This window comes from Anopheles coluzzii, chromosome 2 (genome assembly GCF_943734685.1).
Source record: "Anopheles coluzzii chromosome 2, AcolN3, whole genome shotgun sequence".
NCBI classification, from domain to species: Eukaryota; Metazoa; Arthropoda; class Insecta; order Diptera; family Culicidae; genus Anopheles; species Anopheles coluzzii.
Genome location: NC_064670.1, coordinates 30,200,273 through 30,226,696, shown reverse-complemented (window position 1 = coordinate 30,226,696; position 26,424 = coordinate 30,200,273). Strand labels below are relative to the sequence as shown.

Sequence of the window (26,424 nt, the reverse complement as noted above, 5' to 3'; positions counted from 1 at the left end):
GCGACAGAATGCACAACAATGCAGAACAGCTTGCAGGAGATTGGTTGCTAGCGGCCGCGCAGCTTACCGAAAGTTGACGTTCAGCACGGCAATCGTGACGACGACCGACAGCGTGACGAGCATCATCGTGAACAGCAGATACTTGCCGAGCAGTGGTACGGTGAGCGACGTCGGCGGAATGATTTCGGCAAGCAGCAGAAAAAACACGGTCAGCGACAGCAGTATACTTATACATAATGATATCTTCTCGCCGGAGTCACTCGGCAAATAAAACACTAGCACGGAAAGGAACGATATCCCAACGCAAGGTATGATTAAGTTTACGGTGTAGAAAAGTGTCTTTCGCCTTAACGTTATGTTAAATATAATATCCGGATATGGTTCTTCACAACAACTATAAAATTTTTCATTCCTAACGGCAGGCACCTTCATAATGTCCCATTCAACTGATATATAGTAATCTTGCAGATCGATGCCGATGTCGATGTTGTCCGAGTCCGGTGTCTGCTGGAGGTGCCGAAGATCGACCTACAAAATGGGGGGAAAAGGTATGCATGATAAGCCAACGGGCAGTTCTAACCTTTCTCCCTCCCCCCCCCCCCCTGCCCGCTCCGCAATCCCTCCCACACTTACCATGTAACCGTCGTACGTCCAGGATCCGAATTTCATAAAACATGTTTGCTCATCAAATGGAAAATACTCAACATCGATTTCACAAAATGATTTATAAATGGCAGGTGGTTTCCATACTACTTTACCCGTATGATGTAAAATTGCTTTTGTCATTATTGTCACCTCATAGTTACCGTCCGCACTGGGGCCGCGCGCGAGAAACGTGAGTGCAGACAAAAAAGGTTGGGTTGGGAAAGGCAAAGAAAGAGAAGGTGAGAAAGAGGAAAAGCTCGTGAGAATCGTGACACACTCAGGTGAAGTGGGTAGCATTATTTTGTTGTTGTTGTTGTTGTCGTGTGTTATCTGGCCCGGGAAAGACGGAAGCACGCCCCTTTGCCAGTAGGAGCGTTCCGATCCGGAGTCTGCTCCAGTCAGTTTGTCAGTGTCACGGGCAGACAGCTTGGGTTGGCCAGAAGTGCTACTCGAAAACGAGAACGAGTGACCGCCGGGTGGGGTGATGTGGTCGGTCGGTCCGCTGGTCGATTTTACACCGGTTGCATCAGAGCACAACCGGAACTCACCTGTCACTGACCTGCGGTGACCGACCGGGACCTCATAAATCATCACCCATCCCCGTTTCTCGGCAAGCAACGAAGCTGTTGGTGGTACTGTTGTTGCTGGCGCAGCAACAAATCGACACTTACTTATTATACAACACTATATCTGGCAGCCAAATGTGTTCGGATGGGACGTGCAGGGTGTCCACTCCACCGTAATCATCTGGGTTCCATTTGAGCTTGTAATCGTTCCATTCCTGGGGAAGATGGAGAAGTGGAGAGCAAGTTTCGGGGGTTAGTAGCGTGAACGGATTACACAGATGATGGAACATCGCACCGGTACTTTCATCGGCAGGGGGGAGTGTGAATAAGTTGATACAATTAATCTTTGGCAGAAACGATACAACGCGATTGCTGCAGTGGATAAACCCGAGCAGCAATATATTCATTGTAGAGCTTTGCCATGGGAATTGACAGCATTGTTAAATTATCCCGTACATAGAACTTTTTTTAAATTAATATTACAGTCGTTGCCACCAACTTTTGGCTCTAAGGCTTATATGTTTGACAGTGCGCATCAATTTTTAACTCTGATAGGTGCGTTTTTGTCTGTAAGTCATCCATTTTTCACTTTTGCAGGAATGATGATAATATTACAAGGTATAGATAGTAGATTTTTGAGAAATGTAATTTTAAATTACACAAACAATACAAAAACCGTGTGGTTTGATTATTTTTAATGGAAAAAATATATTTTATATATATATTTTATAATTTAATCATTGTTTACACCTAAAAACACATGTCAATTGTTTTCACTCCACCAAAACTTCTGAAATAGGCATAACAATTGTTAAATTTAAAATTCCGTCAATGATCCGTTCACTACTTATTTTACTACCAATATGTTCGGAACAGACAGTTTCAAAAATCAGGTAAAATTTTGTAAATAAAGCAATTGACTCACAGTCAAAAATAGATGCCTTACCGCGCGACTACACGAGGTGAAATATACAGTGAATTGAACTATTTGACAGGATAAATATCTGACAGATACAGCTAAAGGGTTGGGGGAGATACAACATCCGCTTTCGAAATTCACTTAAAAGGAATATCTTCTTAAGCAGAACATTCCCAAATTGGAAGAGATGATGAGTTGTTGACTGAAAATTAACGAAATACTTGATATTGAAGTTATTTATTGGATTTAGTAGCGATTTTGTACGTGTTATTTGTTTACATTGCACATCAGCTGGTTGCTGTGATGCGTTATTTGTGGCTGGAACTAGACGAACCAAGATTTTCACGGTACTGTGAAAATTCCGTATGACTTGTACAGTCAATTTTGTTATGAAATCTGACAGGCAGACGAGATAATCTAGGTTTGTGTATGGACTCATCCGAGGTATGGTGACAATTAAATGTGCCAAGAGGATTTTTGCTATCAATTTTCGAATTAAATTGTTTATTCCACATAGTTTATGCAAAATAAAATACAATTCTCCTATCTCTACACGAGTTTTCAAACAAATGCACCAGAAAAGCGGTAATCGGTTCGCCATAATCGGTTCGCGCTACCGCGAAAATCTCAGCAATACCGAAGTTGGGTATCTCTGCGAAACAGCAGGTGCGATTGGAGGCGCGGTTCTACAACTGTTATAAACAAGGCTCGAATTTCGCGGTACCGCAACGATTTCGGTTCGTGTATTTCCAGCCCGACAGATATTTCACCAGTCAAATAGTTCTTTTCGTTGTATATTTCACCTCGTGTAGCCGCGCGATAATAGAATAAGATAAAACTACCGCACAGTAAGATCCTTCTAATTATAAAATCGTTCTAAATATGAATGTATCTGTCTGTTGAACTAAATTTCTAATTAAACTTTTGTCATGAATACCTACTACTGAGTGTTTCAGAGATTATTCAAATGTCCATAGTTCAGAGTTCAAACTGTATTTTCTTGAAAATTATATCGAATGGATTCAACTCGCCGATATAACTCATTATATTGTTTTACTGTCTTGCATGTCTACGCTATGCATAGCACTTTTAGATGGACATAAACCCGATAAGATAAAGTCTTTACATAGATAAACTATATTCAGCCCTCTTTACTAGCTTCATTACATAAAATACAACCGTTCCAAACTCACCATCTTTAGCAGTAATTTCAATTTACTTCACAAGTTATGGTATGCAACTAATTACTTCACCAATTGTTGGCGCTACAAAATCAATTTCATAATACGCTGGACGCGCTCATTATCCAAATTTTACATCACCCCAAACTCATCGCACCACATGTCAGCTCGGGCGAATCTACACACAATGATGCAGCCCACAAACAGAGTGCCGTGAATCTAATCTACAAGATCACCACCGCGATACGGTTGGGTTTTCGGTCCGGCCGTCCTACGGTTTGTGTGCCTGTAGGACACCTTGCGGCACAGTAACGCACCGGCACCGTTGTCAGTCGGGCCAGGGTCTGTGCTTTCATGTGGCCGCCGGAACTGCTGCTGCTGCTGCTGCTGCTGCTGACAGCTCAATTATGAATCGTTTATGTTGCTTGGTGAGCACCGTTCCGGTGCTATCCTTGTGCGCCGGTGAAGCTGCACACTTAAGCAACCCTCGTTTTCGCGCGACAAGAACAAGAAGTGGAGCTACTGCGACGCGCAGGATAAAGGTAAGCGAAGGCAGGGACGAAAGTAAATGTCAAACCAGTACGAAGCAAGAAGCTTGCGGTGACCGGTTTCAAGACAGCTGGTCAGCTGGATTGAAGTCGTTGCGATTACTTGCGGGACCGCTGGTGCTGGTGAGGGCCCGGTATCGATTTCGGTCAAACCACAGCTGACCATTCGTCAATATACCGCACGAATAACAAAAGCGTGGGTATTACAGGGCCAGGCCCAATCACTGTCACGTTCCACAAACTGCAGGAAGTCAGTCAAATTTCAAGTCCTTCCTCCATGTACCGCACGCGAACGTTAACTGTCTGAACGGCCAGCCAAACGCAAACGCAGACGAATGGCCCCGAACACCGGAAGGTGCCCGTATTCCGCCCCGTTAAACTAACGACCCGTGTAACGCTGCTGCTGTACTCTCACATCGAAAACCAAAACAACAAGAAAAAAACCCCACCAACATCCCCTCTAGCAAATGCTCTACCGAACGGTTTTGTGGTGGCAGCTGTTTTGTATCCCATTATGCCAACAACGCTGGCCCGATGATGCTCGTGAACTTGCTGCAGCACTGTTTACTGTTTCTGGCCTTACGCTGCCACCGCGGACGCTCCCCGTCGATGATGGAAATTGCGACACAATGAAAGGAGCGCTGTGCATCAGCGGCACACACACACACATACATATACACATTAGCCATCCGGGGGCCGATCGCTGTTTTGGACAAAGGCCAGCACCGGGACAAGCGCATTCCGGCTGCAGGCGCTGTACTGTTTATTGCATTTTAATGGCATGCAGCTGCACCGGGCGTTCGGGTTTGCGTGATCTTTCTCCGACTGTTGTTGCGAGTGATCGAGCACACACACACACATATATACACACTCAATGTATTTTATTTGTAAGCGTGGGTTGTTTTGTTTTTCCTTTTTCTTTTCGGCTACTGTCGCTCACCGCGTTCGCCGCACGTACCGTGTAGTTTCCGAATGTCCTCCGGGGACCACTTTACATTGGGGTTGGCTCTTTTCCGTGCGTCACACATCGTATGATACCCACGCACGAAAGAGCATCCCTTGCGTCAGCGGCATCTAACGACATTTACAGTAAATGGTGTTTGAGCTTTTAAATTGCGCAAACACACCACCACCACCACCACCACCACCACCAATTGCTACATCCCCCTTTTCGCTCCTTCGCGTATGGCCGGAAGGGTGGACGGAGTGGACGGGAGCGTGCTGAATAATATTTTACTTTTTGGCTAGGATTGCAATGAATGGCCATTAATTTTAATTGTTTGTTAACTTTACGATAATGGCAGACGCGGGGGAAAGCATAAACGATACCTCCGAGTGCTGGTTTTCGATCGATTGGCACGAAATGTTAAGCACCAGCTGGGATGGGAAGGTTGAACGGTAACGTGTCAGAGCTTGACATGACGCGAAATTGCAAAAAATTGTATCGACAGAATTGCTGCGAAATTTGTCCTAAATGGAAGAGTGAACAAAGCTGAATTTATTTTAAATTTGAATATGTAAATAAATAACACCAAATCGTGTGTTATTATTTTAATAAGCGTACGATTCATGTTAATGAACCAAAGATGTATCTGCTTTGTTGAAACTTTTCCTCCCGAAGTTTATTCGAATGGATGCAGCATCCATTAGCAAAACCGTGTTGAGGAGTCGTCAAAAAACATCACATAAAATTTATGTTTTACCACACTCAATAAGACAAATCACACACGCACAGTCAATCCTTTGCTAATACGTACGCTTTAACACAATTACGCTTCCCACAAGTGTACGGTTGGAGCGCGTGGAGTGCTTTTAACTTCAAGCCCATTTGTCTAAACGCAAGCGAGCAGCCGTCTACCGCTCTACCGCCAGCAAAAGCCAGTTGGCTAGATTGGCTTGTCAAATTAGTTTATTTGTCATGCAAACAACTCGGAGTGAAAGCGCTGCTCAAAGAAATCGCTTCCCTTTGGAGTCTGCAGCGGCGTCCGTCGGAGCGCCGCCTTTTGTCAATTTTTTTCACAAACAATACATTCCGGTCGTGAAGAGAGTGTGTGTGTTTTCTTCTTTTGGAAATGCGGCAGCCTTTCCTGGCCCTTCCCAGGCGTAGGCGAGAACAAACAAGTCGAAATGTTCAATCAGTTCCAATAAGCCTTTCGCCTTGAGCAGCAGCAGCAGCACCAGTTCTGCCGTTTTGCGCACGTCATGCTTTCAGCGCACATTATTGTGTACGGTGCGGTAGCGGGGCTGTTTCTGTTCGGCCAGCTCGATGCGGCACAGAACAACGGTACATCCACGACGACGGGCAGCAGCCAGCGGAACCGCGTGCTGTCACGAAAGAGAAGATTTTTGCTCTTCCCACCCGGTGCTAACTTTATCGTACGAAGGTTACAACACGCAAGTGAATGAGGCTTATTTCATCGCGTTATTTACTGCAGGTTACCATATCCGGCGGTAAAGGATCGATGTTTGAAACACCGCGCGGCTACAACTTGGTGGCGGAGCTGGATATGTACCATCCGCTGCCGGACTACATGTACCACGCGACATCGCTGCGGCTGGGCGAGATTGCAAGGTACCCGAACGAGGTTCAGCCTACCACCGCGGCAAAACCGGCAGCCACAGCACCGACGATCCCGCACGGCGAGCACGTGCTGACCCAGCAGGAGCTGGACGAGTATCTAGTGCAACACCCCGAAGCATGGATACCGGCAAACTGGGCAAACGATCGAACCGACGGGGCTGGTTCGAAAAATACAAGCGGTATGAAATATCTAACCGCAGGCCGACCGCACTCTTCACCGCCCATCACCTATCAATCGTGGAAAAGAAAGCTTTGGGAATCGACCGGAAACGATCGACTGTACTACAGCAACCTACCCCCCAAGCGGGCTCGATCGATGGCTGATGCCGCACGTGGGGCGGCCACAGAACCATCCCTGTGGATGGAAGCTAATCATCTCAACATAAGTCACCATCGTGGATGGGAACATTTTCATCACTATCGCGATAGGAGAAGCCTGTTCGATCATCTCGAGACGACTGTGCCTAGTTTGTAGGTTAACGGGTAGCCCCATTTACATGCTGCAAAGTAGCACACACACACACACACACACTTAACGACGTCTCATTTGTAACACTTTCCTTCCTTAGCTTTGGCTTCCACATGCGGGAATGTTTGCTGCGGTCGATTTGTGAAGCACGAACCCTACTCCCGCCCAAGGGACGATCCATGACGGCTGATATATTGCGAGTCATTTTCACGTAAGCAGCAAGGCAGCAAGCATATTACTTCAATGTTTGATATCGTTCGTTCAGCTTATTCACTGCTTCCTGGTGACCTTTCTTCGACAGCTATCCACTGAAGGCCGATCTTACCGACGAGTACAGCGAGATGCTGCGAGCCGAGCAGCCCAACTGTAGGCAGTTGTTCAGTGAGCGTTGTCCGCTCAGCATACTGCAGCTGCTATTGTTCGGAAAGTTTGAGCTTTAGCTCGGACGGACCTTTATCCTTTGCTGATAAAGGAGTGATTATGTTTCGTTCTGAATAAAATCAATTTGCAAAGGACGAGCGCCTATTGCCTGCGGGGCATAAAATATGAAGTCTCGGGAGAAACACAACAAAACGAACCACCAGTAAAAGGTATGGAACGCACGCACACACACACACACACACACACACACACACACACACACACGCAAAAACTTACCTGTTCTACCCACACGTTCGTCGTCATAATTTGATTCTTGAGATTCTGAAACGAGAAATAAAACACACAGGCGCATGAGTACGGACCGTTTTGTTGTTGATATTGTTGTTCGACATCGTTTCCCTGTCAGGCTTTTGGAGATGTGTGTCATGCCGAAACGGAAAGAAAAAAGCACGATTACATAAAAAGCAAACTCGCCCAGTGGAGCGCTTCCGAAGCGCTTGCTTTTCTCGGTTCTCTTCCTGCCAGCTCTGCTTGATCACAATCGATGGTAGATTTGAGTAGAAATTTTCTTTATAATTCACTTTCCAATCATTAGCATACAAATTGACGAAGTCAAATTCGACACTAAAGAATGTTCTGAATGCAAAAGATGGATCGTGGTCAAAGCGCTAGGCAGTAAATCAATCTCTCCGCTCTGCCCACCACTGGCGCTGCACCGTTGGAAAGCTCTCGCTTTGAGCCTTCAGCTTGCGAGCCCATCGATATAGGGTGAAAGCAATCACCGATTCACAGTCGTGAGCGGATCCGTGTGCACGAGACAGGAAAGGCTTAATTTATTCGAACGTTTGGGGGTGGCTTTAGATTGAACGACATAGACGGAGAGAGAAAGAGAGATAACGAGAGGGAGAGATAGAGAGAGTGTGTGCTTGTGCGAATGATGTTGTGCTGTGTTATGCTTCGGAATGGAGGGAAATCCTCCTCACCTCCGCGCAGTGGGTGATGACACCGACCGACGAGCCGATGGACAAAAGAACGTGTGTGTGTATGTGTGTGTGTGTGTCGGAGGAATTTTCTCGTTCTATTTCCCAAGAAACTGTGGCCTGATGACGACTGTGCCTGTTAGCAGAAGACAACAAAACAGCACGCGGTACCGGACGGGGTGTGGAACTGGTGAAAGTCCCAGGATGCAGATCTGGCAATGAATAAAACAATAGAACTGTTGTTATTCCGACCAAACTATGTTCCAACAAAGTTCGGAGCGAATTTCAATCGGCAAAGTACAAACATTCACAATAGCTGCTGGTGCGGTGCCGGGCTGTACGTTCGGTTGGTTTGACAGTTTTATTTGCAAACTTTCGTAACACTCGTACCATCTGAACCAGGGGAAATGGGATTATTGCTGTAATACTTTGTTCCATTTTCCGCCCGCGCTGCGAAGCAAAATGCGTTCTGCCTAACGGTGTGGTATTGATTTTTAAAATTCAAAGCCACTTGCCTGTAGCACGAACAGACAGACGCACCCACCGCAGGCTCTTAGGTGTAACCGCCATTTTGTGGTAGCAATGGCAGATAATCTTTGCATAAAATAAGGCACACTTTAAAACAAAAAGGGAAATGGAAATGGATACACTTTTCCGGTTTCGCGAGTTTATCCCACACTCTCTCGTATGGGAGATGGAGAGAGAGAGAGAGAGAGAGAGATACATACATTAAACTTTAATCGAACATTGAATCTACTTCACGTGCGCGTTTAAAAGCGTTTCAATTTTATACTACAGACACACATTTCGCAGGCATATATAATTTCTACCAAACGGTACAACAACACAACCGAAAGATGCACTTTTCATCCTTGAAAGAGTGTGGTAGAGAGAGAGAGGGACAGACAGTGAGCTAGAGAAAGCATTACAAAAACGGGGAATACACGCAAATCGTAAAATCCACCCGAGAAAGCACACACAGCCGTTTCCATTCCATATCTGCCCACCGGCAGAACCAGGAACCAGGGCAGGCCAGTGAAAGGGCCATCCTCGCCACTCGTAAATTATTTTTATGTATGCATTCACATCAAAACGTCCTATTTCGAGGGAGAGCGGGGGGGGGGGGGGCAGTGGATGATCCCAGCCCTACCTACGGAAATGGCTGGCCCCTAAAGAGCCAGCAAGCAACCGGCGACCAGTTGCGGCAAACTGCGCTATCAAACGGTGGAAGATTTTCGGTTTTTATTGAACACTTTGCCGCCATCCCAGCGCGCAAATGGCAATCTGTTGACCGTACCCGTAAGGAACGGAAGCCCGAAATCGATTCACACCGAAAACCTCGAAACTCGGCCCTATTCTATGGAGGGACAGCAAATGTGGTCAACGGAAGAAGAAGTAGTAGAAGAAGAAGAAGAAAGCGACCAAATAACCTTCTACCGGGATCGATGTTTCGTCCCCGGCCGTGCGGGATGTATTACACCGAAGATGCAAGGCCGGTTCGGTGGTTCGAGGTCGATGTGATGCAAAATTAAACCCTAGGACCCCGGGACAACTCCCCCGGGGAGCGACGAAGCGCTGGAAGCGAACGGTACGATAAATAGGACGGCAGCCACCAGCCCGACGACGGTTGCTGTTTGCGACGAATCGCAAGAAAATGCTGGCAAATCGATTTGCAAATCAAATCACCGAACGATGGTTTTAAAAATTTATAAGCTATTGAGCATCTTGAGGTTGCTCAAACCGGCCCCCGGAATCGATTCCGGGCTGTGCGGTCGAAACCATTTGCCAGCCAGTGTGATAACGACGATCAACACGCCATGGGACACGTGAGCTGGGGAGTGGAAAGGCAGAGAGAGAAGGAGAGAGAGAAACAAAAACGCTCAGCACTCTGTCTCTTGTGCAGCTGGGTTCAGTAATAATAAACTGCGCCCGTGGCCAAGTTATCATTTCAGCGCACCGGAACCGATTGAACCGGCCGTGGCGGAATGGGGTGGGATACGATGGTTTGCTGGGTTTTAAATTTATTCCTTCGGCAGCTGGTGACACTTTGCCATCGATCTTCGGGCTGGGATGGGTACCGCTACCGCTGGCCAATTCACTCTGCCCGGGCTACTTACTATCGCACGCGCAGGGCGGCAAATGGTCGAGCGAGAAAAAAGAAGCGGTGCGATCTCGTTAAACGTCCTCGGCCATAAACGGAAGGGAATGTTATGCTTTTGTCGGCTCACACAATCAAGAAAAAAAAAATAGGAAGGGAAAATTTTATTATCAATCAGCAGTTTTTGTGTGTTTGTTTTAGCGTGCTTGCGTTAGCGGTGACTGTCTGTGACCACTCGGTCACGACCGCAAACGAGCACGATAGACGTTTTGATATTTTAACAATGTTGAATTTATGGCACGTTGTCATTGAACCATTGGACCATTGCATTTTCCGACACATTTTAAATGTATTCCCAAAATCTGTACCAACACTTTACTAAAGCATAGCTTGCATAACAAAAACGGGTTTAAAGCATGTGTTACAATATAAATCTTTACACGAAACTTCACTTAAAAAGGTTGCCATTAACACAGGATGGTTTACCATGTAGATAATTTCCTTCCTCATTAACATTCCGACCGATTTCCCTATGGAAACACAGCCCCCCTTATCCAGCGGCTTGCCTCATACGAGCTGACCGCCAGCGTGATATGCCCGAAAGCACACTGTACAACAGTCTTTCTGGGCTTCCAGACTCATATCAGGATTCATCTGCTACGGCCACAGCTGGAAGGATATCTGTCTCGAACTGACCGACTACGTGGTCGGTACGGCATTGGGACAGCGTCCCTGCGAAGGCACTCGAGGGGAGTGTAATTATTTTTAATGTCCGTACTTAAAAACTAAACTTTTCCGTCCTCTAATTAATTACTCGTTTCACTTAATGAAGAAAACGTACGGCAGCGCACTCGGTTGATTGGGATGGCCCGGGCGGCGAGACACTACTGGCTGACCGAAACCCGGATCCGGAAGAACAGCGGATGGTCAGGCGGGGTGGCGTACCATGGACAGTGGAGAAACTTTAAAGCTATCCCGAAACCTTCACGCTTCGCTTGAACTTCTCCTCTGACATGGTTGCAGTAACGGTAACGGGCGCAGTGAAACATGGTGTCCAGTTTGAGGTTATCCCCAGCACACGTCCCATGCCCACTGGATGTCTCTAACCTAACACACACACACACACACACACACGTATGGACACCATCTGTTGACCATTGCAGCCAACGGTGAGCAGAAGAACACAATGAGAAACTGGAACCGTCAAAAACCTTCGTCATAGAGATGCACGGGGTTTGAGGCAAACTGGCTTGAGCAGGGTGGGTGAGATCCAGTTCATGGCAAAGCTGAATTTCGCTAATGATGATGAATCACTGGACACCAGCATGTTCCCGGGAGTTCTGCTTCTATATTTACTGGGTGGCACAGCATTGGTGCTGTCGCCCATTTCTCTCGCCCCAACGTGTGGCGCAAGGATGGAATGAATTGTTTGGTGCCTTTTTGGTGCTTCCTCTCACGTAGAATGTAACAAAGCCGAAGAAGAAAAAAACACAAAGCAAAACAAAAAAGAGGCAGGAAGAAAGGCAGGAAACGAACACCCCTCCCAAAATGGTGTGGCCCAGGCGCGGTAGCACGCCGGCCGGCTGTGCTTACCACATCAATCAACTGGGAGAGCCGTAGACCCATCTTGACTGTCAGACGATCGGAGTTGTTGCCCACGGGCCGTATCAGTCGGTTGTAGTTGCTCAGCAGGTCGTCATATAAACGCTTGGAGTCAGGGTTGGCCAGGCCGGTAGCAAATTGTAACGCTATGAACACAGCCGTGAGTAGCACGCTCCCCATCTTAGGCCAGGTCCACCCCTAGAACGAGAAAAGGAAAGGGAAGGAAAGAAAAGCGAATGGTATCAGTTGTTTGATGATCGAATGCGGAAATTTGTTAGCTACACAGTCGATAGTATCGTGCCTGTGTGGTGAAATTATTATTAAACAGAGGTAAAAATGAAGGACTTCCCTCACCTGAAACGCTGAGAGCAGATTAATGCCGTTCAAACAAATCGCCTCCAACCAAAAAGCGAACCAAAAGCGAGCTAGCAAGAAGTTCAACAGGTAAAACCAAACGTACGCATCCAACCTTTGCGCAATTAATTTTCAACCTCCCTCCAGCATCAAACCGATCATTAGCACCCAATTGGGTCCAGCTGCTCGCAGTGCGCAGTGCCTATCCCCGGCGGGCCGAATGCATTTGCACCTACTCAACCTCCAAGCTCCGAACCGCAACAATGTTAATCATGGCGAGTACTTTTTGGTGGCGTATACAACTGGCGTGCCAAATCCGGGTGGGCGGGCTGGGGCGGCAAAGGGGAATCGGTCAACGAACTGGCACGCAAACGGCACACGGAGCGAGAGGGACGAAACACGGGGTAATTAAATCAAATTGCTAGTGCACGCGCTTGGCACGCCATACTGGTGTTTCCAGGAACGGAAAAAAAGAAGGGATCATAAACAACATGCTCGTTTCATTACATTCACACACACATACACACACACATATATACATACACACACACACCCACGTACACGATGTGAATAATGCTTTTGGCGCGGCGGCCACAGTAGCACACATCTTTCATCTAAGCTCGTGTGCATGTATTCCTCCACCCAGCATTCACCCACAATTACACCCCGCCCATCTTTCAGAGGGAAGGGAGTTTCAGTGTCGAATTAACAGAAAAACGGGCTCGCAGGATATGCCAATGCCGCTGCGGATAATTATTTATTCCATGCATAATCCACCAATTTATGCATCAGCGCTTCTGAGCTCGCGGATGGCAGAAAACCCAAATGCTGGATGCAGTGCCATACAGTGCCATGCAGCTGCCATCGGACTAGTCGTTAATTTCTTTCCCGGTTCCACTCGCTTCGCTTCCCCGAGCGGCCCCGTTTCCGATTCGGAGCATGTTCGATGAACCGACCGGTTTGTGAGCGGACCAGCACCGCTAAAGTTGGCCCACGTATTTGCCCGGGTTTGGGTGTGGCACACTGCAAGCAAAAACACGTCCGAAACCCATCCCCGCTAAGGGGTGGGGAAACGTTCCAGCGTTTCCTAGCGGAGGCTGCATACTGCTTGCTGCGGTAATGTTTCTACATGTGACACCTTCCTCCACGGTGGCAGCAGTCACCGATTATGGAGCGGGAGCAGAGCTGAAAAGCAGAGCTCAAAAACTCGCCCAAACCACTGGTGTGTTCGACTGGTTCTAAGGGACGCGAGTTCGCATTTCTAATGCCACACATTCCCACTTTCTTGGAGGATGTGTTCTGGCGGTGGAGAAGGGTCGAAGCACGAGTTGTGTAGTGGAAAACGGGCCGGGTTACTGGTGTACGATATCACCAGCACACCCCAAAACCAGCTCCTATTGTTAGGCAAATTTATTCTCATTAGGAATGGATCCGGTTTCGTAGCACTGCGCGGATCACACACACACTGTAGGAGTCGGAATTTTGGGACAGGAGGAGCAGGAATGAGTGTGCGTTTGGGTGCTTCGTTTGAACATTACACTCTCGGGAATGGTTTAATGTCTTATCAATTAGTTTGTACCGGAGCTGGATGGTGTGCTTCTTGCATGGTTGGATTACGACCAGTCAGCTTTTACATTGACGTGCTTTTACTGGATGTGACTATGCTTCGTAATTTGTGCAGATAGCTGAAGCTAAGAATGTAAGAATGTTCGTCTTTGAAGTTGTCAGACTATTTAAATGGAAGATACGTACGTTGGATTTTTAAGAATCGATTTCTTTGTTGATTTCTCAAAGTTTTATATAAGAGTCGTGATTTATTGAGTATTTTTTCGTAGTAAATTAAAACACGAATAACATTTGGACTTATGAATAACTAATCAAATGTCTTCATAAAGTTAGTAGTCAAAATCCCATACAGGTACTTACAATCACATGGGTTTACAGAGTATTTCAAACTAGTTCATCAACAAAAACAAACACTGCAAACCCATGAAACACTATTCAATAATATAATTGGTTACTCGACTGATTTATCATTGGAGGCTTGAGCTGCGTTAGACACACACTTGATAAAGTTTAATGGGGATTAAACTTACAAATGCTGAACAGCGTAGAAAAATCCAGCATTACCGTTCCTCGCCATCGACCACTTCTTGGAAAATCCAATCCTATATCTTCCATGTGTGTTGCGTATTGTAAAAAAAACGATTTATTTGATGTAAAATCAAGTTTTTAAGCATTTTGGGCAAGTCTTAATCCCCCACGAATTGAACAATTTCTATTGATACAGTGGCGGCCACCCTAAGTCAAACACCTAATGTATTATATTCCTAATGCATTGCACCAGCTATGTGATTACTTTGAGGCTTCCTGGACAGTTATTTGCACTGCGTATTGAAATTGGAACCGGAATTAGCCATAGAATACGATTCCATAGTCATCTCCCTTACCCTTCCTTAACGAACAACATCAAAACTATTTTATCATCAATTCTTGTACACTTACAATGCCCGCAGCAGGGTCGACCAATGGCCCATCACCGCTCGGTGGCACATGTAAGGTGAAAATGCTATTCAACAAGTGTGCGAGTCGTGTGAGATATGCGGAAAGGGAGAGCAGAAGAAGAAAAAAAAAACAAACCCCACACATTCACATCCACGTTGACGGGCTGAGTGATTGAGTGAAAATTCATACCCAAGAGCATCGATTTTGGTTTGAACCTACCGAGCATCTATCGGCTGGCCGACCGGGCTGCCAAAGTTCCTCGCGTGAGCTCGACAAAGTCGAATGTGGGGCGGCATTGTTTGTTGGCCGTTTGGCACCTAGCAGCATTCCGATGGGCTACTTGTTGCCTTCGTAGGGTATGTATACGTGTGTGTGTGTGTGATTGGAAAGAGTCGCCACATCCAATGCTTAACTCGTTAATGGTGTGAAAATTTTATTGAATGATGGATAACATTGATTCCGGTACGTTTCGCACCATATCGTTCGAATGGCGTACGAACATGGAAAGGTGTGTTCGGATAGAGTCTGCGGCAGCAGCTGGTGGTGGTGGTATTTGTTTTTTTTATTCCGTTTTGTCGAAAATGCTACCCAGAATGGAGAACTTTGATATCGTCCCCAAAAAACTATAGTCAAAGAAGGACTAACTCATTAACAAATTGTGCTGTATTTCTTCTGAACAGTTTCTGTGTGACCTGATCTTACATGAACGTTATCTTCGCTTTTTCCTTCTACACAAAGAACACCGTCTAATTCACATGGATTGACACAAACAAACCACAAAACCACTGCCCTACCCTAGATGATGAATACGAACCATCCTTACCATCGTCTAGATGTATGGTACCTTGGTCAATGTCCCACACAAACGCACAAAGCACCTAGCAAAACCATAATACCATCAGGTAGTGACGTGGTTCCTGCTAGAACTTTTCCCCAGTCCCTCCCGCGCGTCCCGTGACGTACGATGTCTTTAGACGATAAAGGACAAGGACAGGGTCTCGCGCGTGCGATATTTCGCGAAGCATAAAAGCAAACGTAATCGTATATTCATAATTAATAATGACAAGGCAAAGCGATCAAAGCGAAGCTTGAAGGAATGGCCGCGGAAGGGCAAAGAAACACCGGCAAAATGGGACGTCAATGAAGTACACGTCATGGTTGGTTAGCGTCCGGAGACGTAAATTGTGGCAGGCAGTTTGTTCTGGCGGGTAAATAGGCTGCCGGGTTGTGTCTATAGATATGCGCAACGAGGCTGCTTCTATGCCTCTGCCAGTGTGTGTGCTACGTGTGCGTTTGTGTGAAAATGGGGTCCTTGAGGGGATTAGCACCTCTCCAACCATTCCCTTCCACCCCTCTCCCCGGTCAATTGGTTGCTTCAATAGAACGACGGAAGCGAACGTCGGCGGCTAACGCCCTACCGAACAGTCAATCGTGTATGATGGTGCTACGTTGCTTGATAAAGACTGGCAGTTTTGATCGTTAAACGATGGTAGCGGGAGCGCCAAAAAAGATGAAATATGATGAGTCATCATTTTTTCCCACGATTAATCGTTGCGCAAATACTTGGGCACGGCAGAGTTTTCGCGGCTCACCGGAACGCGGCGTTTAGGGAACGGCGTTGCCTGCTGCATGTTCTTGCTGCGCTTCGCGGCAAAGGCCTTACGCAAAGGCCAATTCATGCCCAGCACACGGTTCAGTACAGTATATCGATGTTGACAGATAATCGGCAGCTTCATAAATGCCAAATTGGACGGATGGAAGGGGGAACAACCGGCTTCCACCGCGAAACAATTTCGGACAGGTTCAGACACAGGCGAAAGTTTACATGTTTCTCAAATATTTGCTTTAAATGCCACAACGTCAGCTAAATACCGAAAACTACCAGCAGCGCTGTGTAGCGTGCATATTGCGCAAACAGCACGGCAAGCTCGTCTGTTTGCTTGAGCGTTCCCATCAGCTTCGCTCGAAATTGGATGTAAGCGATGCTTGTGGGACAGTTGGTCAGAGGCCCCCAACCATAACGGAGGGAGTTGGATGCAGTTGGTTTGCAAGTTTCGCCGAACTACTAACCCCAAAAGCTGCTGGCAGCGGTTGTGCCGGCTTATGGTGTAAACTAGCTCGCCCCAAAACACATGTAGCTGTCTAAGGGTTGGGAGGGTGCACGGGAACGGGATACCCTTTCCCCCCTCCGCCCAGCGGCACCAATCGAAAGGACAACAGCGTTGCACCAGTGGCACAGGAACAAATAAAACTTTCCGAAATTGATGTACAGCACAGCTGTGTGTGTGTGTGTACCCAAGACAATTTACGGGAAAACGACTTTGTGCCCTTCTGCGAATCCTCTTCTACACATGTGTGTGTGTGTGTTTGTATTCAATGGTGGCAAGAGCCATTCGCTGGTGAAGCTGAGACACACTATTAAGAATCGAGTGTCATGGTCAAACGGTCGGGATGCAGGGAGAAGCATACACGGATGTCCGTACGACATGCCATTCCGAGCCACCGAGAACCGAGCCGTCCGCTGTTCTCGCGCATCGTTCCACCTTCCTTTGCGGTTGGGGAGGCGATGGGTGGATGGGTGTGAAAAATATTGCACCACCGAGAATACACAAACAGCGCGCCGCTCGAAACCGGCTGCGGGAAGGAAATTGCGGAAAAATGCGGCTCCAGTCAGGACAAGTCAATGTGTTAGTGGGTTAGGCATCCCTACCCCCTTTCCTCCCGAAGGCACACCCTTGCCAAGGTAGAGGGGGGCCGTTTGGGGCCCAAACGACGCTGCCAGGGAGGTGCTCGCTCGTGCGTGATACTCGTTAAGCGGTCATAAATCATCGAATGTGAGTGACTGTAACAGTCGCGAGAACGAAACAAGCAGCAGCAGCAGCAGCAGCAAACCGGGCGAACCAACAATAATACGCCAGCAGCATGTTTCGAAACAAGTTTTCGAACCGACAGCACTATGGGTGAGATGAAAATGCTGCCCTTTCTCTCCTTCCGGTTGTCGTGCAGAACCAGCGTCTCCAGAAAATGGGGCGTTTTCTTGACTTTTTCGCTCTATTTTTCCGCCGGCCCCCCCGGTTCGTTTTCGGTTTGGCATTGGCGAACGATGGACGAAAGTTTCGCCACCTCGCATGATGTGGCTGGCCGTGTATTTAAACCCCTGGATGGTTGGGGTTGGTAGGTGTTTAAAGTGGGATGGGAGAGAGGGAAGAAATAAAAGAAAATGTTGTGCCCCAAAATCAACGCGGCAAAACCCCGTTCCACAGACACGGGGTCGGTTTGAAAAGTGTGGAAGCAAGTGAGGGAAAATATTTTTCCATCGTTAGAACACGATTTTTCAATCTAAAACCGAGTCATGCCCGAATGAGGAGGGGTGGGAGAGCTTTCTGCTGACAATGCTTGCGGGACTGTGGCAAAAGGGCAAACTTTTTCCCACCGGCTTTTACCTGCGCTAACGTTCGTGCGCTGCGAATGATGCTGCTGACGTTGTAACGGTGATATTATTAATGTAGCATTACCGACGTTTTTAATCATGCATGCAATAAAAATATTATATTCCATTCCATGACCCCCGCCAGCCAGGGAATATGAGCACAAAATGGTGCGACCCGATACCTCGAGGGTCGGGGACAGAGCCGTTTATTTATTCAACGCGCAACAGTCGTTTATTGCATTACCTGTCATGGCATTACGGTTTCGGACCCGTTTGACCCTGTCGCGCAACATTATACTTCACTTTTAATACGCACTTTTGCGAATGTATTTTTGAAGACATGCTCAATTCGCGTTGCTCAAGATAGAAGCAATACCGTTTCTTTCGTGGTTGGCTTTAACCCAAAAAACTTTTGCTAAAAGTGCACCACCAACACTCAAGGCACGTTACGCACACAGCCATCAGAACAAATAATACCTGTTGGATAATTAGTCATTTCATGTCTTATTCATACATGCAGCCATTAACTATGCATGCTTCCGTCCCATTTAATCAATCAAGTTTTTAGTGCCGCAAGCGATCGGAAGACTGTGCCTGCTTAAGATTGAGCTTAATGTATGTGTACCCCACCATTCCCTCTCTGATGAGATTCTCAATATGAGTGTATGTGAGTATGAGAGGGATTAATTTGCATGCATGGATAGTGGAATGGAGTGCATGCCGCACGCTGGATATCGTTGCGCATTGGTTGAGGGGGAGAAACATATAAGCCGCCGGGTTGATCAAGCCGCCTTCTAAAAGCAGGAAAAGCGAACAAGTAACGTGGCGAGAATAAATGAAGAATTAATTATTCAGCTACGATGAGCTGTTGGTTTTCACACATGTCGTATAGGGGGCTAGGAGGGATGCTCGCTTCTCTGGGATCGGCTCGATGAGTTGAGATAATGCTTTTGTGTGCCGAAAGCGGTCAAAACTTTCCCCCTTAGCTAGAGAGGCTCGAAACTGTGGAAGCATTAGGTTGGATTCAGTGATTAAAATCGAGAAGGTTATGTACGTTTGCGTGCACAGGTAGAGATTAATTTTCAATTGATGACCTTCGGTGGGGGGTTTTAAAGACAAACGATAGCCTATATTTGTGAGGATTAACACACGTCATTTAATATTCACAAACCTCTTCCGTGAACTTTAATTGCATTAGTGAGTATAGTTACACAAAGAGAACCGATGCGGCGCAAACGTTAGTCATGATTCATACAGTTAAACGATATTTGTTTGTATTATAAGTAGGAAAATGCCATGTACAGGTAAACAATCAGGAACGGGTGCATTTAAGTGAGGCATGAAAATGAGAAATTTCATCTTTCTCTTCTTTGGCACAACAACCGTTGTCGGTCAAGGCCTGCCTGTACTGGGTCTGGGGGCTTGTCTTTCAGTGACTTACGGATAACACAGCAGGATAGTCAGACCTACGTATGGGGTGAACGGTCAATGCAAGGCTTGAACCCATGACAGGCATGTTGTTAAAGTTGAAGTTAAAGTACGAGTTGAATTTCGTTTAAATTTCATCTATCGCTTCGAAAATAAAAAAAGAAACCCTTGACGTTGAACGACACTCTCCAAAGCAGAATTCTACACAAAGGATGAGAAATATAATTTAATGTAGCTGATTTTCCTACTTTTTGGCTTTGACCGTGTATATCGTTGGATATATTGTGCATACATACAACTCGTTGCATTGTGACCCTTCAAGCAACGAAAACAAAACCAAACAAAAACCATGTTGATTACCAAATTTTCCAACCGTGCCCTTATGTACGCTATGTTAACCGCCCGCAAAAGCGGAAAACATGCTTACCCTAAAGCCAACTCTTATTCAACCGCCGGTGGTTTACCGCCCGGCACAAAACACAAAACAATCTGAAGCCGTCTCAAGAGAGAACCGGCCCCATGTTGGAGCCCGCGTACTTCGTTACGGATCTGCCGTCCGAAAGCATTTTCCATTTTTTGAAGGGTCATTCAGAGTGTCCGCTCCCAGAACGCTTACCTCGCGCAGGGATACAGAGTGAGGGTACTCGTGCCACTCTGTGTCAGCGAAATATTCAAGCTGCCCACCCGAACAGCCAGCGCATAATAAACAGACTTAAGACGATTATGAGCCACTGTCACTGGCATAATACAATCAGCGGGCGTAAAAATCTCACTATTGAAGCTGCATTCTAACCGGCGCCAAAGGACACACAGTCCAATCGTGCCGTATTATGGTCAGAATGTCTATGACAGTGTGGTTTATGGTGTTGTTGCTGTGGTGGTAATCATTCTATAGTAAATATAGCTAGACTTGAGATAAATTTAATAATAATGACTGATGTCATAAGCGGATAACGAAATACATTAGATAAGTAACGTATGTGAAACAGTAACAAATAAAGATAGTCATTTGGTATAAACTCATCAAAAATGAGTTTTTGCACCTGAAAATGACCTTTTTTGTTGATTTAATTTACTAATGCTTTGAAAAAGCAAAACATAAAAAATAAGAAAAAGTATCCATTCAAATGATCCAATTATCTTAAAAATGTATCCGTTTTCCGGAGTCAAATGCACCCCGTTGCTAATAAACGATAAATAAATAACACTTTTCAAAAGAGTGAATACGAGCCGCCAAACAACCGTGCCCAAAGGTAAAGGGAGTTAATTAACAATGCTTTGTAAACATAGCCCGGTGGAATTGATACTTTTGTTCTACCATGCTACACACCAACACCAGCGCAATCGAATATTGGGATCGTTCGTTTGCTAGCATAAACTAGAAAGATTCTTACAGTACCACTACCACTTCCCCATGTTTCCGTCGCTAATGCAAGCCCCAGGTCCCTGGGGCTCGGTAACACTGGTGACACCGTTTTGACTCATTAAAATTCAGACCATGTTGAACTAATTGTGTCGTTCGCTCAGCATTTGAATATTCCATGACTGACACAGTCACCGAGATCTCGGCGTAATTCGACCACGTGCTGCAACCATGCTGCCTTCAAAGGGACAGTGTTGTGGTGGGACGGTACTGGGGCGGGACAAAAAGGAATCCCCACTTTTCCCCCATGTGCAGTCGCTGTAGTAAGGTGTAGCTGACCCAATCAACCCCTTTTAGGGTGGATGAAGTAGACCCTTTCTCACCCCACAGGTGCATGAAATGTGTTCGTGTCGCAGTGAACACTGGTTTCATTACCGGTTGGCAGGTTTGGGGCACTGCAGTGGCCATGTTTGCTCTTCGAGTATAAGGAAAGCAAGTATAGGAGTGTAGAAATGGCTTGCCATACTGTACAAACATTGTAATGAAGAAAGAAAAAAAACATTTCAAAATAAATACTATCCAATTCGTAAAGCTTGTTTAAAACTCTCAAGGCTCCCGAGCGCTTCCCATCGTGTCAATTATAACTGCAAAACCTTATAAGGTGTACAGCACACTTCCGGACTCCCGGAGGTGCTGACACAGAAACTAATCTTACAAATCGAGTTCTCACACGAAGTCGGTTTTGGCAAGATTGTACCAACTTTCTACTTCACTGGCACTAAGCCTCCCGGCCGACAGGCACCGCAGGGACTTCCGCATCACCACAGCACAGGACGGAGGGATTAGGGCTTTAGAAAAGTTTGTTATAATTTAGCGCGTAAATTGCTTTTCCGGCTTCCATCCAGGCCAACGTTTCAACCGACAGACTTTAAGAAAATCCATACCTTATCTCTTTTATTTTCGTATTCTTCATTCACCAGTAGGCACTGTGTACTTTAAATTCGTTTTGCTGTATGTATCTATGTGAGTGTGTGTGTGTGTGTGTGTTTGTGCAGCGAATGCTAGTCCTATTTATCTCAAGCCAATTCTTTCTTCCGCGTTCCGATCGGGAGTGAAACAAAAAGAGATTCCCACAAACGCAATAAGGAAGGGAAAACAATAACCTGATCACCAGGGCGATCTCGCCCCAGGTGAGACGGTTTTTCATTGATTATTTTGAAGGTTTGTTTTCGTAGCAAAACAACAGGCTACCAGAAGTATATCTCCCGAACTGCCTAGAATAATACGCACGGAACGCGGCATTGGGGCGCATTCTCACTGGATTCCCGACGACGACGGGGGAGAATGATTTCACTTCCTCCAAAGACTCTTCTGCATCCTTTGTAGAACGGTTCATCATCATCATCATCATCATCATCATCATCATCGGCCTGCGGAAAGCACACCGAGACGGACGCCTTTGAAGCTCTGTTTGCTTTGAATTTTCCGTCGCAAGTGAAGCGTCCATCACCGTCCTAGGGTTGGCTTGAGAAGGCATCAGCACAGCACGGCTAGCACACTCATATCCAATCAGTGTGCCCTTACACGCACAGCCGATGGGACTTTCAGCTACTCCTCCCCCTCCACCCTCTTGACCTGTTCACATGCACACGAAGATCATCGCAGGAACGGCAAAGCAAACAAAGGTCCACTAAAGATGCCCTAGTTGCGACGGTTCGGGCTTTCACGCTCCAAAAACGCTCATCCAATATATGATTGGCCCGTGGAACGCAGCGATCGGCGCAGTGCTCTGGAGATGTTTACAAAACGGTGCATCATCGCACGGGGGACAGGTTTCCCTGCTTTGATGAGTTGTCAGTCAGATGAAACGTTCGACGGTTTGTGGAACGGAGCTGAAGACACGCTGGGCAAGATTGAAGCTTGTCGAGATGATATTTTGTGGTTGGTTTTTTATGTGAGCATTACACTGTTTTACGGCTCAATTTTCAACAGTGAACAGTATTATTCAAATCTTGCAAGATGTGTTTCAACAGTTGTCATTATTTATGAGAGCTGGTCTGTTAAATAACGCCTCTCGTGAAGGTTAAATAATGCCGTTTATATTAGAAACTGACCTGGAAAACAGTGTAATGTAGGCATTAATGCTGCTACAGTACGGCAAAGCTAAAAGCATGTTGTAACGAAACGATTTCCAACCAACACACAGTGGATAGCAAACAAAAGTCCCAAGCTACACATTGCGTCCATCTTCGGATGGCCCAGACTCAAAGCGAACCGAACAGGACGTGGTCTTTTGCATATTAAATTTCCGCTTCGATACTTTTGCACGTTGGCTTCTAATTTGACAACATTGAACAAAGCGTACAGATGATTGAATTCACTTACATAGCATCATGCGATGTGCCATGCAATGAACGACAGCGATAGACAGCAATCGTGTGCAATATATCCAGCCCGTTCTACGAAACAATCATTCAATCAAACAACCCTCCCAATAAGCTCAGCCCGCCCTGTTTGTGTGTGTGTTTGCATGAAGCAATCTTTACCAATCAGTCAATTCCCGCGTGCTCACTGCGGCCAAGCGCACGCGGTAATTATTCATATCGTGCCGTTTAGCGTGTCACCTCTTGCATCGACAGCGATATCTAGCCGTAACCATCGTGCACACGTCCGGCACATCTGCATCCAATCCCGGTAAGTACATCGTTTCATAATCCCCCAAAAGCCAAAAGCCCCGGTGGCCCCATCGTGCCATTCCTTTCGCCCCGCGGTGGATCCGAAATCAATAAACAACGGTTGGAAATATTTTGTCAATTTCCGGAATCTTTCCATTTACTCTCAAATAATCTCGATGATGACGGTCTCGGCGCACGGTTGTCCCGGTGCTTCCAGCCCGTGGCCCGGGGTTGTCGCTGGCACTCTTCCCCGTACATGCCCCTTTGCCTGGGACACTTCCCATTCCGCTCTTTCGCTCAGTCGCACAGCGAGCTCGAAAATCCAATCAGAACAATATTGATCCTTATGAAAAAATATTGCTCATGAATTATTTACGCACACTGCCTTAGCTTCGGGGACTCGGGGCGACTCGGTCGCTATCATTGCAAACTGGGTGTGATTGCCGGAGCGGGCGCGTGCAGAAACCGGGAGGTCAGCGAGGCGCCAGGCATGATCCTCTTTTGTTGTACTCACTGCAGCCGATATTCCCATACCATTGGGCGTGTGTATGTGTGTCAAGTGTGTGGCAAGCCGGTTACTCGCACACGTTTATACAACCGAGAGTGGCACTTGGAAGGCTGTGTTAGCTACTGGCTACTGATTTCGACGACAGCGTTCGGAGTAAAACTTTACCATCGATGTGTGGCAATGTTCCGTTTGACAATGCGAGTTTTGTTTCAAAAGGTTGACACACACACACACACACACACACACACATGTTCCACCGAACGCATCAGCAAATTGGCACTTTTTGGGGAAATTTCGCTTGAACGGTTAGTTTCACCGAACTAACTACCCAATCTGTTTTGCATGGACGTTTTTCCACCGAGTAACTGATTCGATGCAGTCGCTTTCGTTAATTATCTAGATGTACTGTATTCAGCTTGTTAAGTGTGTGCTTTTCAATTCACAAATATGCATCCGATTGCTCAATAGGTTCAATAGATATTTAATGAGCCAAGCCTATTAATAAGTAAATTTCGAACAATGCATCAACCTGCTAACTACGATTGTTATGATCACAATAATTTTAAATTACAGTGTGATGCTTCAGTGCCACATTAAACTAATTTTTTTCGAACATTATACGATTTATACTCCATAAGAAAAAAAAATTGGATGCCTAGAATATTTACATTAAATAAGACACAATATTTTTTGTGTAATTCACATTTACTTCCCCCAAGCGATGTAGCTTTAACGGTAAAACTAAATTAAAACCTTCCAATTCCAAAACTCACGGCTACACTGCACGACGGACGGCACACACTGATCAGTGTGATGAATGAAGGTAGCGTAAATATTGTTGTGATGATTTTTTTTGTCTTAAAATGCAGTCAAAAGCTAATTCAATCATTCTTAAGCTTTAATTGCTGCATTAAAACGGATTAAAACTCTTCGTTTTCTTGCCACACTTTCAAAATCAAACATAGCGCCATCGTAAAAGCAAGGCTCTTGCCAAAAGAAAAAAAAAAGGAAAAAAACGCACCAACACACACCCACACACCGGTACGATACTTGATAACATCATGTCAAACAGTGCGCCTTTGCTGTTGTCTTCAGTCACTCATTTAATTCCGCTACAAGTTACAAAGACAATTTGTCATTTTGTCACCGTCGGGGGGCTTGTTGTTTTTGTGCGCACGGTGTCCCACTTCGTTGCTACATTTCTCTCTCTCTCTCTCTCTTTCTCCTTGCTCTTACCCTCCTACACCCCCGCTCCCTAACCGGCATTGATAATCATTGCCACTTTTGGTTCCGGTTTCACGGGAAGAGAACAAGCGATGTGTTAACGCCGCACGCCGCTTGGCTTAGCAGAAAGGGATCACTTCCGCCAGCCACTTCAACTCTTTTACGATGGCGACCGTTTCTCATTTCATGCTCACGTTCGGCCGCAGCACTGGAGGGACGGGTGGGCGTGCCTTTTAAAGCAGCAGTATCCGTTCGTGTACCGAGACGCGACAGGCGGGTACGGTGGGTCGGTGCGAACGAAGCCGAAATGTCTCTTTCTTTCGAAACTGGGTCTGCAGATTATCTTTGCGCGTCAAGCATCACTCAAGCGGCCGCATGCGGAGGGATGATTTATTAAGCCACAAAAACGGCACCACCATCCGTCTCTGGACCGCGGAAATGAGGCTGAGAGAATTTTTGCTCCCAAACGGAGAAAGGAAATTACGTTCCCTGCAGAAAAAGGTTCGGCGTATCCTTCACGACTGGCATTTTGTGTGTGTGTGTATGTGGGCTGGGCTCTGCTGATCCCCGTGTCATGGCACGTTCGTTACAAAGCCAAAAACCTTTAGTGCGTGGTTTTGGGGACGGAGAGGAGGAGGGGAGGGCTCCATAAGGGAGGGGAGTAGGGGTTTTTTTTGTGTGTGCGCTAGCTCCTGGACGCAGGTACACCGGCAATTCGAGGGTGAGCAGAGGATCTTCTTCGTCAACTTTGCCGTTTGCCGGTCGGAATGTGTCACGCGTGGGAGGGTCGGGCAAAAGTTCGAATGCGGTTTCATTAATTTCGGTCATAAAATTCAATTAAATGTATGATTAATGCCTATCCCTCGTCACCTTTGCGGGTGTGGAATAAGCAGTGAGAGGAAGGCAAAAAAACCCTCCTAAACGGGACCATACACCACCATCAGCAGTGCATAAATATCCCTTTTGT

The 26,424-nt window shown here is 46.4% G+C and overlaps 1 protein-coding gene across 1 annotated transcript in view; it reads right to left on the bottom strand.

The window, feature by feature from the left end:
* The window catches only part of LOC120948180 (acetylcholine receptor subunit alpha-like 1), a 57,196-nt gene that overhangs the window by 2,280 nt on the left and 28,492 nt on the right, over positions 1-26,424 (bottom strand). Inside the window, exons 3-7 of the mRNA XM_040364247.2 lie at positions 11,962-12,168; positions 7,567-7,611; positions 1,317-1,426; positions 634-814; positions 68-528 (exon numbers count right to left, since the gene is read on the bottom strand). Of these exons, the coding sequence (XP_040220181.1) occupies positions 68-528; positions 634-814; positions 1,317-1,426; positions 7,567-7,611; positions 11,962-12,150 (986 nt within the window). The 5' untranslated portion in view covers positions 12,151-12,168. The remainder of the gene's footprint in view (positions 1-67; positions 529-633; positions 815-1,316; positions 1,427-7,566; positions 7,612-11,961; positions 12,169-26,424) is intronic.